Raw genomic sequence first — 19,099 nt, 5'->3', positions numbered from 1 at the left:
CGAGACGACGACGACGGATGCGTCTGTCAGTGCCCGCTCGCAGTTCACTTTTGTTGTGATTCAGTTCTGGGTGAAAAGTAAATAAAGTGCGAAAAATGTTAATTTCCGAGGCAAAATTGGCCCCTAAATTGGTGTAATTTCTAATTCAGTCGTACGGGAATCGCTTCCACACCGACGGATCGATCGGAAGCCGGCTGCAGTATGGTAGGTTCCTGCCGAGACGCTCCTCGTAATTCTGTAGCACCCAATTGGCTGCTGCTGCTTCAGTGAGGACTTCTTGCTGTTTTCTTGGTAGCCAGCCTCCGCGCACTGATAAGGATGCCCGTCTCGGATTACGCATTCCTTCTTGTGTAGATGGTGGCGAATTACGATAGGCTATTATTAGTGGCATTTCTGCACTGGATCGATTTTTGAAACTGCTCTGTTCTCAGCTGTTGTTGGCTGTGACCAGATCTTATGGTGATTGATGGAGATAATGGTAATGGGCTCATAAATTAATAAAGGCTCAACATCCCGAAAACAAGGATTAAATCCTTACAATTGAATGAAATTTACATTTTAATATTTGTATAGCTTTATCGTTCTTGACCGTACACTTTGTTAGCAACTTTTTCGTTTTGGTGATTATAGCCATAGCTATGATGTACTACGCTAATCCCCCCCATCCAACAGCAACAATGTTCAGCTGACCGGAAATTGCTCATAACACGTACTTATTAAATCGATAGAAATTGTTTTTGAATACATTTTTCGGGTTGTTTATCGCTCGACTCAATGTACAGCCGCTGCTGAGCTTTCTTTTCATATGTGCACTCGTGCGATTAACTTTATAGTAAACAACCCGACCGACGGGACAATCAGTTTGATCGGTGTTCGAAAATGCTGATCTAAGCATTTTCTGACCCAATCTTTAAGCTTTGTGGATATGCTTACATTATATAGCTTGATTTAGATCAAAATTGCTTATTCATTTGCATTTTCTTTTGCAGGCGCTGACACCGGATGAGTTGCGGAAGCGAATTCCCCAGTGGTCGTTAGAATCAGATGGGCAGCTGTTGCAGTACATGAATCAAATTTCGAAGGTAAGTGACGCGTATAATAATAATTATTTAATAATTAATTCGGGTCATATTGACAATTACTTTTCATTTGGACCTAACTGATCATTTGGTCCTCTCTTTGTATTATTGTAATTGTAATTTATTAATTATACGTGGACCAGTTAGTTACACTTTTAGTAAGGTCAAGGAACAGTCTATCAACAACATATTAATTGAATTTTCCAAAGTTTTCCAAAGCTATAGGAACAAGAAGAATAATTATTTAGTTAGGTTTGATCAAGTTATTAGCGAAAGAGAGAATTGACGACTAGAAATCAATCAAGTCAGTTTGTTAGACCGTAATGAAAAATCACTGTCTATGTATCTTTCCCTCAATAGAACACGTGTTATTCATAAGGGGTCATTCATAAACCTTGTAGACTTTTTGGGGGGAGGGGGGTCTGACCAAAGTCTATGGTCCATACAAATTTCTAAATTTTTGTATGAACGAAAGTCTACGAGGAGGGATGGGGGGGGGGGTCTAAGATGACCAAATTTTGGTCTACGTGGTTTATGAACAGCACCTAAATAACATAAGAATGATATAATGAGATATGTTGGCAAAACTTATTATTATGTTGTCCTTAGTTTGTTCTTTGCCTCTATCCGGGTGTAGAAGGTCGAATTGAAAGATCTCCATCCTGGGCGATTGTCAGCCATCGCCTTGATCTGTGGCCAGGTCAAATTTCTGTCGACTTTCTTTATTTCCTTGATGAGGCTGCGCCGCCTTGAGCCTCTGGGTTTGCCTCTGCTGCGATATCCTGCTAGGCTCCGATCTAACGCTTGTTTGCAGATTTCGTCCCAAGTAACCACGGTGCTGAAACCTTATTGCTTCAAGATTATAACCAGTATAATCCTAATTTGATTCTATAATTGCCCACTTCCTCTTTAAATCAACCTTAAGTTTGCATGTAAAGTAAAGAATTGCACTAAATACACCGTATATCTGCATGCAATAAGGCTTCAGCACTGTGGTTACTTGGGGTTCCTGCCCCTGCGTAGAGTGAGAGCCGACTAACCTCCACTTTCGCTCCCGAATGTCTGTCGCTATCGGCTTTTGATGACATCGACGATGGAGGTACAGTATGCGTGCCCGAGCAGGGAATGAGAACTAATTAAAAACAAATTGAGTTATTTAGATATCACGAATTTTGATAAAAAAGTGAGTTTTCATTTTGTATGACTTAAGTGTTAACATAACAAAATATGAAAACAAAATAATGTACTGGAATATCTAATTGAAAACAGAATGAGTTCTCATTGATAACAAATTGATATCTCATTTTGTTATCCACATTTTACGACTTGATATCATACGCAGTTCTTAGGGAGTTATCATATCTATAGGGTAATAACTAAAAATTAATAACAAATTTAGTATTCATTTTACATAATACATATTTTATTGGGCATTAATTTACATAAATAAGTAAAAATTTGAATGAGATTTTATTTTGAATTCAGAAGAATTTCGTAATTAAAAACTTGTTTTGCTTGGATACGATATCTTCAGAATATGGCCCCTATTAATGGCGTAGTATTATCGATTGTAACATTAACATTTCATAAACAGTCATTTCTAACTTGGAGCCTACACGAAGAAAAATTGTATGTAAATCGGATATGATATCCTCATAGATATGCAGCGTAGCTATATCATGATTCAACTGATGGACATTGAAGTGACAAAGAAAAGTAAATTTGGAATCAAAGGACAACTGCACGGAATATTTTTGTATAATTATATTTCAGCTTTTCCTTCTGATTATATGTACTGCAGTAAAACAAATTAGGGAGATGTTCACGACATTCCAGAGCCACAGGCATCGGGACTCAAATTGAATAACATCGAGCAACGAATTGAGTCGCATTCGGTTTCTCAGCTCCTTTCCTCGTTACCCGCGGGAAAATGATGAGATTTAAAATTGCATCCGATTGGAAAAATATTTTACTACATTATTTCTAACGGGTTTGGCATAATGTCGTTTGGCATAATGGTCAAATGGCATAAGCTGGTATAATAGTCGTTTGGCAAAATGGCCGTTTGGCATAACAATAAGTGAAATGTCATTCATCATTTTCATATATGATAAATATCAGTGTAATTTTCAAAACTGTATCAAACTTCACGGGATTCATCATTTTGGTACGGAGGTACAACACTCAGCGAAAAAAAACTTACGAAATTCATCAAAATACCTTATGTTTTTTTGCTATAAGTAAAACGTATGGATGCCATAAGAATACCTTATGAAAATTGATCGTACTTGCTATGACAAATTTCATAAGATAGACTTATGAAAAGAATAAAAAAATCTTAAAATGATGCAGACTGGATTCGATCCATGAACGTCGGGATCACTGAGCCCGTTATTTATCCACACGGCTACCGACGCTTGAGAATACCATGTTGCTAACCATCAGTGGCGATTCCCTAACCTCAAATCTACCTGTTCAACGATTGTAAATTCTTGGATTTTCTCAACAAATTGCCTAACAATTTGTGGAAAATGACGATAATAACCTTTACATTTATGTTCAATTTGATTATGATTCTGAATTCTTCGCAAATGCAAGTTTTAGGGTCGTTGAACAGGTAAAAAGTGAGGTTACGGGACGCTACTGCTAAACATGAATAAAATCCAAGCTCTGAGACGATTCTACGTCATAGAGCGACCTTATGCAATTTATCCGAATCATTATGAATTATTTAAAGGCCGTTTCATAAATTGGGCCTTATGAAAATCTTTAGGTTATTTGGCTGAGTGAATGAATTCTTCCTTCCTTCGCGGGAAAACTTCATAAAGGTAACATTTGTGAATTACTTCGGTTGGCCATATCCAACTTCATTTGTCTTTAATTTAGAATTATGCCAAATAAAACATTATGCCAAACGACTATTATGCCAAATGACTTTATACCAAACGACCTAAAATGTGAGAAAATTTCTAGTACTGTGGAACTCTCGTTATTACCTTACGAAAGTGCGAATAGTTCAAATTTCAAAATATTTGGCAATATGTTTAGATTGAAACTGTTTTGATTAACTTATAGGGGAATTTTTGTATTCAGGGCAGTTTTGTTCTTTTCGTCATGGAAGACTTTTTGAAAACGGTTGAATTCAACGTTTATCTCAAATCTTTCCCAACCAAGCTGAGCTATACGACCAAGTTTCAGGTAATTTGGCCGATGAAAAACCCCTAAACGAAGAGAACAACCCTGCCAATAAAAACCAGTCACCCTAAAAATACTTATTAAAGTTCAAGCCAATTTAAATCAATAGCTTGACCATTACCCAGAATCAGAAATTATAAATTCTGTGTCAACATGTAAGTACAATACTCAGGTAGATTAAACAAGCATTTTGTGAATATAATTAATGTAAATAAAGCATACTATACCTATGTTGGATTTTTGAAATCAAATTTTGTTATTATTGAGTTTATGAAATGATAACAAAAAGATATCTCAATTTGATATTAAATAAAAACAATTCGGAACGAAAACTTGTTTTGATTTCAGTTTGTTATCAATAACAAAATGAGTTATCAATTTGTTATAGGTTTGTTCTCATTCCCTGCTCGGGTGTGCGACCCCAATGTTATTCGGCAAACTTTCAGATAAAACCACAAGTTTGAATTCATCCATAGGGTGGGGCGGGGCAAGATGGGTCACCTAAGGATGGATCACCATAACTTTGTAAATACAAATCGTATTGGTTTGTATTCGTTCGCTACTCTTTAATACACTAGTTAGCTATGCTAAATGTCGATAAAAAGTTCATTAAATACAAAATATGATGTTAAACATGCAGTTTTAAAAAGTGATCGATTTTGCGACGTGAAAAAAGTGCGGGGCAAGATGGGTCACCTTTTAAGTAATTCACTTTTTCTCAACTAAAAACGTCAAAATATAAGATTTGTTCCGCATTCATATATGCTCTACATCCATACTGAGTAAACATCTTGCCCCGCGACCCATCTTGCCCCGCCCCACCCTACATTGTTTTTCGATAGCATGCTTCTGAATTGAGATAATACCAAGTGAATGTAATTCTTTGCAAATGAATGATCCCATCCCCGCACATCGCAATATGCCAACGTTAACGATTCCAGCTTATGCGAGTCTGTATGTATATTTTAACGAGTTTATTTATGCTTTTATGCGATTCAGTTTGTACACCAATGCAAGATAAACTGATGTAATAAGAAAAGTACCAAGCGAAGTCATATAACCATCGCAGTACGCAATTATGCGAATTCAATTGACACTTTGCGAGTTTGCTCGAACGCTTTTGCGAATAAGTAAAGTTCGTCAAAATAAAACATCAGAATATCGTTTACCACGATGTAGTCATACATGATAAAAGTTAATTTGCACTCTTATAAGATTATGTATATCCGATACATCGCAATAAGTTAAAAAATAACATCATATGCGATGAAAAGTGTCTCAGCCGTATGCGAGTGACTTAAAATAAGACTTTATACGATGTACAGCGTGCCAGGTTGTCTGGGCAGTGCGTCGACCCTCGTGCGTTTACGAGTAGGTTTCGCCTTGGTTTTACTCAAAACCTTATCTTTCCTCTTCTTCTTTCCAACCGTAATCCAAGGGTTCTCCTTTCATTGGACCGGTTGGCCACCGCTACTTTTAACGACCTCGTCTCGGGGTTTCGGTTCTTAACCCCTAGCTCGTTTTGCGACCGATTTGGGGTTGCTCGCGCTGCGCGGGCGTTTACCCCTCACCGGCAGCTCTTCGTCGACGGATCTCGGCCTTTTGGCTTGGGCCGAGATTTTCGCTTTATGTGCAGTCCCACCGGCTGCACGCTAGTCACGCTCTCTGTAGAGGGGCGGTCCTTTTGCGTGGACCTCTCTCTCTACTCTACTCGCGTCAGTCGCTTTGCCTCGTCGCTTGACCAAGAGATCGTATTCCTTCTTGGCCTGGGCTACCGAATCGCGGAACCTTAGCAGGCCTTTTTTAAGGTCTTTGTTGACGTTATTCCGCCCGCTCGTGTAGCCGATCAGCTCGTCGAGCTGTTCGGCGACCACCAGCAACTTCGGAAGCCTATCCCTGTTTCGAATCAGCGCACGCGCTAGTTCCGCTCCACTCATCTGCGTGTCCTCGGTTGCTGACCCGATCCTCGGTGTTCCATACTCCGACACTTAAGCGGATTCCACCCTCACCGCTTGCGTTGGTGATGTAACCAGTCCGCCTCTCGCGAACGGGTTGGTTGCCTCACCCTCCGTATTCTCGGTCTCTCTCGGTCTCTAAGAATGAATCCATCACTGCAACAAGGGTCCCCCTTAGAGCCGCTGTCCCTCACTGCCACTGAAGTAGTCGCCCAAGGATCCCGGTGGTTATCTATGCAAACAGGGAGGCCACCCACGGGTTTGTTATGGCTAACAATACTCTGTATAACCACCAAACCCACTGATCGGGTTCTCAGAGTAGTTGAGAGCCTAGGGCAGAGCATCTATTCAATATGTGAATAAAGATTAGTTATGTTATGACAACGAACTGACTCGGTCGCCCTTACTCGTCAAGAAGAAATGTCTTTTTCAACTTATTTTACGGAATGCAACAGGGTTGGCACAGGCCCTTATGGGTAGTGATTAGACCGGCCCACATTTGTATGGCGAGAAAGAAAAGTTGGAAAAATTCACGGGGCACCCTCTAGAATCGTGCCTTTGGATGAGAAGAACAATCTGTGAAAGATTCAGCTTAATCGGTTTAAAACTGAGCTGGCGCAAATGAGTTGAAGGTTTGTATGGGATTTTCAGTCCAAATATATGGGAAATTGGATGACCTACAGTCTCTCACTCAGTACGCCGGTTCAGCGAGTTCGATTTAGCTCAGAATTGAAAGAATGGTAGTTGATACTCTAAGGAACAACTTTGTAGAAGACCATATTATGATAAAACTTAATTTAGTTGCGATTTCAGCTAACGAAAGCAGGATGAAGACATCTTCCCCCGTTTACTCTCGGTTGTTACATGCAGCACGTGTGCGTCGGTCGAAGCTTGCGCGTTACATCATAGGCAGCTATGTAATTCTTCATTGTTTCGATACCCGCCCACGTGCGTGAGCAATTCAATTGAAGGACAACATAGCCGCCTGTGATGTAGAGCGCAAGTTTCGAACAGCAAACACGTGCTGCATGTAACAACCGAGAGTAAACAGGAGAAGATGTCCTCAACCTGCTTTCGTTAGCTGAAACCGCAACTAAATTAAGTTTTATCATTATATGGTCTTCTACAAAGTTGTTCCTTAGGGTATCAACTATTATTTTTTCAATTATGAGCCAAATCAAACTCTTCCAACCTGCGTGCTGAATAAGAGACTGGAGGTCATCCAATTTCCCATATATTTGGACTGAAGATCCCATACAAACCTTCAACTCATTTGCGCCAGCTCAGTTTTAAACCAATTGAGCTGAAATTTTCACAGATTACTCTTCTCATCCAAAGGCACGATTCTAGAGGGTGCCTCGTTGAATTTTTCGACATTTTTGTACTTGGGCCAGTCTAGTAGTGATGTACCGAATATTCGGGCCGAATATCAGCTTATTTTCGATTTTGCCAAATATTCGTTTAGCCGAATATTAAATGTATTATTCGACCGAATATACCGAATAGGCCGAATAATATCTAAACATAGCAACAACACACTAAATCAAGAATTTAGTAAAAGATTTTCGGAGCATTTTATTTGCAAAAAGTTACCTTTTCTGTGATGTTAATACGTTTCTGAAGATGCTGGCTTTCAAATTTTACTTGCTTGAAAACAAAGATGCCCTTTACAATGACTTCACGAGATTTTTAACAAGAAAATCGGCCGAATATCTGATTGATTATTCGGCCGAATATACGGCCGAATATTCGTTTCGCCGAATAATAAATTTCGGCCGAAGGCCGAATAGTACTATTCGGTACATCACTACTTATGGGACCTAAGCTCAGATCCAGGATCAGCGCTAATCAGGATACTTCAACTGAACTGAAGTTAGTTTTTTAATCTGGGTACAGATCGGGAACGTACTCTAAGGCCTTGTCAAGGTTTTATGGGACGGAAGGCAGCTCCGACATTAGCCTATCCGTCGTTTCAGGTCAGTGTCACCCGGCCCTACTAAGAGGATAGAATGCCGTCGCCTCTACTCCACGGTTATCTAAGAGTTTACCATCTCGTTGACCAGTTCCATCGCGCGCGCCAGTATGCCGTAATCAGGAACTTACTGGCATTGCTCCTGATGTGCCCGAGGCATCCCTGACCAGGCTAGGGCACTTTGGAAGCGGTGCCGAATCGCTTGTATAGAGTTGATGCTTCCGGATGTGTGGTATTTCTGAAGAGGCCCAGCAGAGCCCAGTGCTGAACCCCCGCCACGTCTAGGCAAACTCTGCTTGAACTATTTATTCGTGTGCAGTGCACATGATGCTCGGTCACTTTGCGATGCCAAAGGTGGTGAATCCTCACTAGCGTTCGAACATGCTTCGCCTAAGAAAAGCCGTCTTAAGCTCCCACCGTCATTATTATTCTAGAATTACACAATTGTACTTACTCAGTTAACGGGTGGTGTTGCACATGTTTATGACACTGACTTATCTGTTCCCTGTTAAAGCCTGATCCCTATGTTACAAATGTTATAAATATTTTTTCTTTCCTTTATCACCACGTTTCAGCATCTCGAGAAGACATGCAAGGAAACCCAGGATAACCTGAACCGTTTTATGTTGGATATCGACGAGAGTCACATCCGCTTCGCTAATGCATCGAACAGCTTTAACGGCATTCAGCAGTTGAAATACGTGGAGAACCGCGTCCAGGATGACGACGAGAGTTTCTACTCGGTGCGGGAGGAAGAGGAAGAGAAAGGGGAGAAACTACCGTACGGGGACATTTTCCACATGGCTGTCGAAAGGTCCGTTGCGAACATGTACAAATCTTTCGAAAAGGTTACGGTTCAGTTGGATAGTGATAGCGATAGCGAGGATGACGATGAAGAGGCGGCCGCGAGGAACACTGTGCTGAGAGCTATTCAGAAGTATCCTTATATCGGCAGACCATTGCCGTACATAATAGGGTCCCAGGAGTGGCGGGAGAAATGGCACGCTGGGCTGATTGATTCCGAGGAAGAGTCCGATACGGAACCTAAGGAACAGTATTCGGATTCCAGTGACAGCGAGCGGATGTTTCCGTCGCAGACGAATAGTAATCATACACCTTCGGAGTCGGAAGGCTCGGTTTGGGGTGTGCATTCGGATCCGCGACGGAGGGCGCCATCGATCGATCCCAGTGTGTCAGGGGATGACGCTTTGTCTATCCATTCGAGTTCCAGTGCAATCAGGCCGAGATCATTGTTGAACAACATTCACCACAAGGTTCCAGTGCTGCCTGGGTTCAGACCACCTTCGTTGTTCCCGGATCAACCTCCACCGGATGACACAATCAGTGTGTCCTCCTGGAACAAAGTGACGAATCTGTTCGAGGAATCTGACGAAGAGGAGTCGACTCCAACTCATAGACCGACAATGACTGCAAACGTTACAAATCCACAACCTACCTACTTCCGTGGAAACCAAGTGGAGAGGAGATCCGTTAATTTGTTTGTCGATGAGCCGCCGCCGTCGAGTCACGAGCCAACTCCAACGTCGGTGCAAAAGAAACCAGTGAATCTGTTTGTCGACAGCGATGAAGATGATTCGTTCAATAACAATTCTTCGTCCAAGAGCAGTAGCATTTACCGGAGTGAACCTCCGGAGTTACCGACTCCGGCGAGGAAAGGTTCCACTCTGTTCGATGACGAGGACAATGCGGAAGTGACGCCGAAAGCGTACCCTTCGGGTCTGTTCGACGACAAGGTTAACAACAATAGCGAGGCGAATGAAGAGGATGATCTGTTTGTTCCGGTGAAACGGTCGATCAACGGTGGTGTTGCGGAGTGTAAAAGCAAGGGCGTGCGAAGGGTTACCAATCTGTTCGATGATGAACCGCCGGAGGATGATTTCGATCAGATATTCAAGCCGAAAGCGTCGGATAGGAAAATACCTGGAGCTAAATTGGTGTTGCCTCCGGTTGGGGTTGGTGGGAAGCAGAAGAATGTGGGTAGTAAAACGGAGAATGAGGGTAGCAGTATGATAAAAGTGGATTCTCCTCAACAGCAAAGAGCTGAACAGGTTCCGGTGGTAACGCAAGACATCACGAAAAAGAAGGTAAACCTGTTTGACAACGATGATGATGATTCGAACGATATATTTTCTGAGAATGTTGTTAAAAAAGAGACACTCGCGCCAAAGACACCGAAGATTAATCTATTTGATGATGATGATGATGATCTTATAGGAGGATCTAATTCACTAGAGGGTCAGCTTGAGGCAAATACTTCCACGCAAGTGAAGCCGAAAGAAACCATTGTCAATCAAACCAGCAGTATTCGATCGGAAATTCTGAAGAAAAAGTCAATTTTTGATTCGGATTCCGACGAGGGTGGAGACGATTTTTTGTTCGGTGGAAAGCGATCCGTGCCTTCTTTGGTCAAGGCTAAGGAACCGGAACCCCTTCCAAGGAAGGTGGAGCCGGTTGTAAATTCGCCGATTCAGCTTCCTCCGGTGAAAGTCGAGATTCCGGATGACCTTCCTGATGTCGAGAAGCCAAGTGAAAACAGTGAACCGATTCAGCCGAAACCCAATCAAGCCAGTATACGTTCGGAAATTATGAAAAATAAATCGATTTTCGATTCTGATTCCAACGAGGACGACGGTGATGATGATGACGATGTTCTGTTTGGTACAAAGCAGGTGACTTCCGTTCCAGATGTGGAAAAAGTGGATACTTCGCCAAAGATAGAATCGAAGGTAGAAACAATGAACGTTAAAATTACGGAGGAGGATGGTTTCTCTCAAGTTGATGTGGAGAAAATTAAAGACACTGCAAAAGTTATTGAAAAGCCTCAAATACCAGATGAACCACCAGAGGATGACGGATGGGAAGATCCACCTGTAAGTGATCTTGAGCCGAAATATCCTGAAGTGTCCAATGATATTGACTACTATCTCACAACTAATAGAATAAATGGCCCTTCGGAATCTTCGCTGGTTCAATCGAATCATATAGGTTCTATCAAAGGTGAATTAAAGAAAACAGCCACTGTTGAGCCTTCTAAGAAAGATATCGATCAAGATTCAGAACTCCCAGTTGTTGAACCTCCTCAAGATGAAGACGCGATCAGAAGCACCGAACATAAAGTAAACGGTGATCTAGAAGCAACCAAGCCTTTAGATTCGGAAAACAATATTTCGCAAACAAATGATAGCAACAAGAGTGCCTTAAAGTTCAACTCGATCGGCCTATTCGATGATATTCCACCTCCGGATGACGATTTCTTTGAATCTCGTACAACGCTGCAGGCAGCTGTTGATCACACTGATGATGGTTTCTACAGTGAACGGCCCACCGCTTCAGCTGGCAACACTGCTGTGAACTCGAATCACTATCTCTTCATGGATGATGGCGACGGGCCGCCTCCAGATGATGAGGTCGATGATAGCAGCACAGCTCCAAAGCAAGCCCAAGAACCCGCCCCCTTCAAGAGCATATCAGCCATTATAGAGGAACGTAACAAAAATGAGTCAAATTATGAAGAAGAAACTCGAGAAAAGCCCAAGATCAATAGACTGAGTGCCAAAGTTAACATTAACGTGAATGCTTTACTGCCCGGTGCACGAAGGCCTGTGGTGGAAAAGACTGCTGATGTTCCCATTTCGGTGGAACCAGCCATTGCTGAGACTTCAGTGAAGGCCAACCAACCGGATTCAGAAGCCGGACCGACAAAGTTAGTTAGCTTGAACAAAGGTCGTGCTAGAATACCAGCGAAACGAAAACCTCAATCTAGGCAAAATCGAAGAAAAAACTACGAAAACAGCTTAGCACCAGGAAGCAGCGAAGAATCGCCCAAAACTCACCATCCTAGACTGGAGACTCCCAAAGAAGAGGTACGTGTCGTGGTAGGTTCCGAGGAAAGAACCCAACACGTCGAAGTCATCGCTGCACACGTTAAGGTCGACCAGCTCCTCAGCAACGAATTGATAGAGAAGCTTTCGGATTTGAAACGTTTAGAAACCCTCACGGACCCAGAAGATAAACTTTTCGGCGATAAACTCAGTAGTAGCACAACGAAACCCCCTTCCGCTGTTCCAGTACCAAAGAATTCGAATCCTTCCGTTGTGAACTCGGTTGCCAAGCCCCTCAAGCCCGTCTCATCGGCAAAACTTTTCAGCGATGAAGAATCGGACGATGATGATCTGTTTGGAAAGATTTCGAAGCCAATCGTGGCGGCCCAGAATCCCACCGTGTTCAAACTCAGTCAGCAAAACATTCAACCGAACAAACCACTAAACTCCACCATCAAAAAGCAGTCAATTTTCGGTGATTCCGCAGACGAAGACGACGATCTGTTCTCGAAGCCTCAATCCAATACGAAACCCTTGCCCAAACCAGTCGGTAAACCCGTCAATAGTGAGCCTCCAAAACCGACCGTTAATCTCTTCGCGAAAAAGCAGAGCCTATTCGGATCCGATGACGATGATGATGCGGATGACCTCTTTGGTGGTCCCCGTCGGAAGAGTTCCACCGCAGCTGTCGGTAGTCATGACTCTCAATCGAAGCCGACGAAAAAGGTTGATCTTTCGAAGACGAGCAAACCCGCTGCCCTGCCCAGTACCGCCAGTAAAAGTCTGTTTGGAGAAGATGACGACGACGATGACGATCTGTTTGGCTCCAAAAGCAGTAAGTAGCTTGTTTGTGTTAATACTTTGTAAATACCTAACAAAAAAATATCGAATTCTACAAATCCTTGGCCTTGCGGTGAGCAATATTTTACGAAAAACATATTCTAGGTGCATTACTACAAATGCATGAAGAAAATATTCGAGTGGCTCCGTAGCTTAGAGGAATACGATTCTGTATAGCGAATTGAGGGTCGTGGATTTCTTTGCGTTATGCACATATAAATTTGTTTATTGGACACATGTTACTGATAATATACCAGGACGTGTTCCATTTACTCGAATGCTTAAAAGCCGAGTTAAATACGAGACACTGGAGACGACCTTGCAGCTAACAATTTGCTCTTTTCAGAACCCGCATCGAAACCTACTTCATCGCAACCAGTGGCAACAACGAAGAAAATGGACAGAAATCCTACTACATCGGCGAAGACGACGGCGACGACGACAACAACAGCTACGGTAAACGATCCTCTAGCCGACTTGTTAAAGTAGTAACAGTAGCACCTTGTAAGTATACCTATAAACCTTGCAAGCTGATTCACAACAAACCTACTGGAATAAGTTGAGTCCACTTGCATTCTACGATAATGTGGGTGAAGAGGCATGAGAGAATTTCGTTTTCAAATTTTGTCCATTTTGACAGCACATCATTTATTGTTTGGCACGGTTGTTGTTATAGGGTATGTGTTCCATCATTAATCTGATGCTCCCATATTCATCCTATTCGAAAACAAGCGATTACGGCACCGATTGATTCCGTTCTTTTTGTTTTCATGTGTGCTCACTCCTAACAAAAAATACAAAAATAAGAAACAAAACAAACAGCGCTTCAATCCTTTGTTTTTCGTAGGATGAAAATGCGAGCCACATGCTTAATAAGGGAACCAATACCCTATATAGTTTCGTTTGAAATTATCGGTAATGCAGTTTAGTTTGAACAAAAGAAATCTAGTCAAAATTTATCGGTCGATTTAGTGGGGGTGGGGATAACCAGTAAGAGGAAGCGATCAATTTCGTGTGCAAAGTGTGGTGCAAATACACTATAGGTATAGGGGCTGTCCATAAACCACGTGGTCATGAGGGGGGGGTTCGGCCAATGACCATTTTGTATGGACGAATAAAAATTTTTGTATGGACTAATAACCACGCGGGGGGGGGGGGGGGGTGGTTGAGAAGTCCCAAAAAAAATGACCACGTGGTTTATGGACAGCCCCATATATACCTGAGTGGGAGATCTTCACAAGATGAGTTGATTATGCCTGGGAAGGTGTATTGATTGTGGAAATGTCATGCACAGGGAAAAATTTCTACTCAGTGACTGAGTTGGCCTTACTCAGAAATCGAAAAATCCTTTGTTTTCTTACTCAGTTTCCGTTAAAAGTGGGACAACCCATTGCCAATGGGTTGTCCCACTTTTAGCCGAAACTGAGTAAGAAAACAAAGGATTTCTCGATTTCTGAGTAAGGCCAACTCAGTCATTGAGTAGAAATTTTTCTCGGTGTGTGGGATAGAAATATATAAACTGCATCTTTTATTTCGTATCATTCCGTTTTTGTCTTAAATGGCATTTTTTTCTGTTGGTTAAGCATTTTTTTCATTTCAATAAATAAATCAAATCATTGGCTGTTGATTTTATTATAAAAACAAAATTCAAAGGACGTATGTATCAATATATAGAGACTCATTTTCAACTTGCATATATAGCGTAAAAGTACAGAGCTATAGTAATATATAACGGAAATAATGAACAAAAGAGTTATTGTTATACATTTTACGCAAAAAGAATAATAGACTACTACAATTATAAATAAATTTATATTCCTAGTTACACGATGCGTTTCTTGCGAAAGAAAATTCTTTAAGATAGTGATGTATCACTTAACACATATTTTCAACTCAAATTTCATTATTCGGCGAAACGAGTATTCGATTCCTACCATATTCGGCTGATTTTCTTGTTAAAATATTTGTGAAATATGTACCCTTTCGTTACCGTTACAACCTGGAGTTCGAGGTAGCCGGTACACATGGCAGTGTAATGATAACTCCGGGTGTAAACGAATAAAATATTAAAATGCAACTTTATTGGACATCGAGCAAAGGCGGATAACAAAATGATGACAAGTTCTGTTACCTGGTTATCATTCGTTTGATAATTGAGTTTGTTATCATTTATGTTGAATTAAGAGCCAACATAACAAAAATGATAACCTAAATTTACTTCGCGAATATCAAAATGATAAGAAGTTAAGTTATCATTGAGTTCAAGTTTATAACTTATTGTGTTTTACAATATTTTGTTCAACTTTACATTTAGTAATCAACATGAAAAAATACAGCTGATTGATCAATTACAGTAGACGTTCGCTCGGTGCAAACGGTTTAACTGCAATGCTTTTTAACTGCAAGTCCGCTAAGTGCAACAATTTTGCAGTTATCGCACCGCTATCTGTCAAAAACGAAACGTCAACAGAGTTGCGATGTTTTTCAGATGCACTACAGCTGCATTGTGATGTTTTTGAGTGCATTCTGGCTGCGTCCAACAGCAATTGACAATTGTTTGACGGCTGTCAGTCGTTGCAGTTAGCGAATTTCATTCGTTAACTGAAACGTAAACATGTTGCACTTATCGAACGTCTACTGTAGTTATCATTCAGAGCTATTTTATCGACCAAAATAGTAAAAATCTACTTTACCGACATCGTCAGCAATTGAAAAAAAAATCTTATAATTTACATCCAATGTTTTCAACTATTGCGCCCAGGTGGGTCTCGAACCCTGGTCGAGTGATTGCCGGTCGCAGCCGATAGCCCCTATACCAACGGGATTCAGTGAGAGTGAGAGTAGGTAATTGAAGGCTACGCTTTCTTACTAAAATCGTATTGAAGGTGGAAAGCGGAATCTATTTTTAGATTCGAGGTCCATCAGACTCTCACTTTTGGGAAAGCTATGACCCTAAGACATATGCGTTTGAAAGCTGATAACATATTTTGTTATCATTTTGAATTTTTATGTTATCGATAACTAAATTTGTTATCCTTTAATTATCATCAATTAGAGAAGATGATAACAAAAATAACAAAATGATAACACCGATAACATAGTTTGCTAGCAAAGTGATATCACTTTGTTATCCGCCTTTGCTCGGGCAATTGGAAATCTGTGCTGCTATACGCCAGTGAAACCTGGTGTGTATCAGTGGAGAACTCTCAACGGCTGCAGGTCTTCATCAATAGATGCCTGCGGTATATAATTCGTGCATGGTGGCCTCACAATTGGATCTCCAATGTGGAACTCCATTGTCGATGCCATAAAGCCGATAGCGACAGAAATTCGGGAGCGAAAGTGGAGGTGGGTCGGCCACGCTCTACGCAGGGGCGTAAACGAAATCTGCGACCAAGCGTTAGATTGGAACCCAGCATCAGGACATCGCAGCAGAGGCAGACCGGCAGCAGCGGCGCAGCCGCAACAACGAAATCAATCAAGTCGACAGAAATTTGACCTGACCACAGGTCAAGGCGATGGCTGACAATCGCCCAGGATGGAAATCTTTCAATTCGGCCCTCTGCACCACCGTGGGTGCCCAGGACTGAAAGTAAGTAAGCTATTGGACATAAAAGATTACATGACTATGACACGACACGTATGCGAGATGACGACTACAATACTTCTAAAACTAAGGTCTGCTTTTGTGCACCAACCGATCGCATATTGAAATGCTATCGGCGAGCAAGCAGAGCGGCGAGAGTTGAGAGATTATTCAGTGGTTCTCAACAGTTACCAAGCGCAAGCCGGTTTCATCGACGGCTGGTCGACAACGGACCAGTACCTCCAGAAATGCCGTGAATACCAGATCCCAACGCACCACCTGTTCATCGACTTCAAGGCGTCATACGACAGTATCGATCAGGCAGAGCTATAGAAAATCATGGACGTTCTCCATGTTCTCATCTTTCCCGGGAAGCTTACCAAATTGATAAGCAATGATGGTGTGCAAAACAGCGTAAGGATTCCTAGTGAACTATCCAGTTCATTCGAATCTCGATGTGCACTACGACAAGGTGATGGAGATGGAATCTCATTCCGGCTGTTCAACATCGCCCTGGAAGGCGTTATGTGACGAGCCGGGCTCAACAGCCGGGGCAAGTTCTGAAGAAATCCGGTCAATTTGTTTGTTTTGTGGATGACATGGATATTATGGCTAGAACATTTGGAACAGTGGTGGAACTATACACCCGTCTGAAACGTCTGTTCGAAAACTCCAATCCGATTCGCCTGGCTTCACTCTTTAGTCGGATGTACGTTTCCGCCATCGTCTCAAATTCACGAGCAATAATATCAATGTCATCAGCGAAACCAAGCAACTGAACGAAATTCGTGAAAATCGTTCCACTCGTGTTTATCCCCGTTCTCCTTATTACACCCTCTAAAGCAATGTTAAACAGCAAGCACGAAAAACAATCACTTTGCCGAAGCCCTCTGCAATATTTGAAGGGACTCGAGAGTGTCCCTGATACTCGAACTACGCACATCACTCGATCCATCGTCGCGTTGATCAATCGTATCAGTTTGTCCGGGAATCCGTATTCGTGCATAATCTGCCATAGCTGTTCTCGATCGATTGTATCATACGCCGATTTGAAATCGGTGAACAAGTGATGTGTGGGCACGTTGTATTCGCGGCATTTCTGCAACACCTGGCGGATGGCGAACATCTGGTCCGTTGTAGCGCGTTCACCCATAAATCCAGCCTGATATTGCCCCACAAACTCTCTTGCAATCGGTGATAGACGGCGGCATAAAATTTGAAAGAGTATCTTGTAGGCAGCGCTCAGTAGTGTGATCGCGCGGTAGTTCCCGCAATCCAACTTGTCGCCCTTTTGGAAGATAGGACACACGATATCCATCCATCCATTCCTCCGGTAATACTTCCTCCTCCCAAATCTTGGTAATGACCCAGTGTAGTGCTCTCGCCAGTGCTTCCCCACCGTGTTTTAGTAACTCGCTTGGTAGTTGATCTGCTCCAGTGGCTTTGTTGATTTCAACCGGCCAACCTCCTCCTCAAACTCTTGGAGGTTAGGAGCTGGAAATCTTTCGTCCTGCGCACATACTCCTAGATCTGTTACCAGGCTACCTTCGGTGCTTGCAACGTGAGAAGACTGCCGTGATTGTCTCGACACATGTCGGCTGGTGGCACATCGCCTCTGCGGGAGCGGTTCAGCTTCACATAGAACTTCCGTGTGTCCTTAGCACAATCAGCTCTTCCATCGCTTCGCGATTTCGTTCTTCCTGTTGGCGCTTCTTCCTCCGGAAGACTGAGTTCTGCACCGAAGGTGGCAGGCTGAAAAACAACAAAGCCAGTGTTGGTAAAATCATACTCAAGTTTCACTCATGAACCGCTCTTGCGCGAGCAAACTCGCGCGCGATTCTGAATCATTTTCTCACGCGCGAGACTTTCATGCGAAATCTCGCTCTCACGAGTCCAGGGCCGAAAACTCGTTCGCTTGTAAAACGAATCCAAATCAATTTAAACGACATTTAATGTTTTTACATGCAAGTTATGGTTTCATTCTGTCATACAATCATAAACACTTTGTCGTAAAAAATTAGCAAACCGAGAAATAAAGCAATGCGTAAAATCATGAGTCAAATCCAGAGCCGTAGCGTGCGGTTGGCCAGGTTGGCCCCCGCCAAGGGCGCCAGCCTCAGAGGGGCGCCGAAAAGGCCTAAGGCTAGAATAAAACAGTATATACTGTTTTTATGAATGCTAAGATTCTGCTATTTATAGTACATATCTAAGGATGATCACGTATTTTTAACGTTCTTCCGTATTCTCAAAATTCAGGTTGAATATTTTCATGGTGTAACTCGATACTTTATCTACGATTTTATTTTGAGAAACTGTTTTACTTTTCTAATAAACATAGCAAAATCAATATGCTTTTTAAACTCTAGTGAAAGTATCTTTTTAAAAATTTATAAAAATTTTTACTGGGAAATGTTCTCGAAATTTCTCAAAGGATTTCTTTAGAAATTGCTTCAGAGAAGCTTTCAGGAAGTTTTCTGGGATTGCATTAGAAATTCATCGATAGAATCCTTCAAAAATTATTCTTGGAGTTGATGCGTCTATTTCTCAATACTTCTATTTTACATTTTTTGTTCCTAGGTTTCTCCCGAAAAATCTGTAATGGATTTCTTTAGAAATTTTCTTATACAGAT

The 19,099-nt window shown here is 41.9% G+C and overlaps 1 protein-coding gene across 1 annotated transcript; it reads left to right on the top strand.

The window, feature by feature from the left end:
• The first annotated feature begins 14 nt into the window (after positions 1-14).
• On the top strand, positions 15-13,545 carry LOC109429370 (WASH complex subunit 2). Its single transcript, XM_019705268.3, has 4 exons — positions 15-204; positions 990-1,082; positions 8,777-12,878; positions 13,230-13,545. The coding sequence occupies exons 1-4, from the start codon at positions 202-204 to the stop codon at positions 13,370-13,372; spliced, it is 4,341 nt and encodes a 1,446-aa protein (XP_019560813.3). The 5' UTR covers positions 15-201; the 3' UTR covers positions 13,373-13,545.
• The last annotated feature ends 5,554 nt before the right edge of the window (positions 13,546-19,099 follow it).

The sequence above is a fragment of the Aedes albopictus genome, chromosome 2 (assembly GCF_035046485.1).
Source record: "Aedes albopictus strain Foshan chromosome 2, AalbF5, whole genome shotgun sequence".
Lineage (NCBI taxonomy): Eukaryota > Metazoa > Arthropoda > Insecta > Diptera > Culicidae > Aedes > Aedes albopictus.
Note: the sequence above shows the minus strand (reverse complement) of the source record. Positions and strands in the feature narration are given on the sequence as shown.

Coding starts and splice junctions, on each gene's coding strand:
- LOC109429370 (XM_019705268.3), top strand. Junction 1,083..8,776: donor ACATGAATCAAATTTCGAAG/GTAAGTGACGCG, acceptor ACCACGTTTCAG/CATCTCGAGAAGACATGCAA. Junction 12,879..13,229: donor TCTGTTTGGCTCCAAAAGCA/GTAAGTAGCTTG, acceptor TGCTCTTTTCAG/AACCCGCATCGAAACCTACT.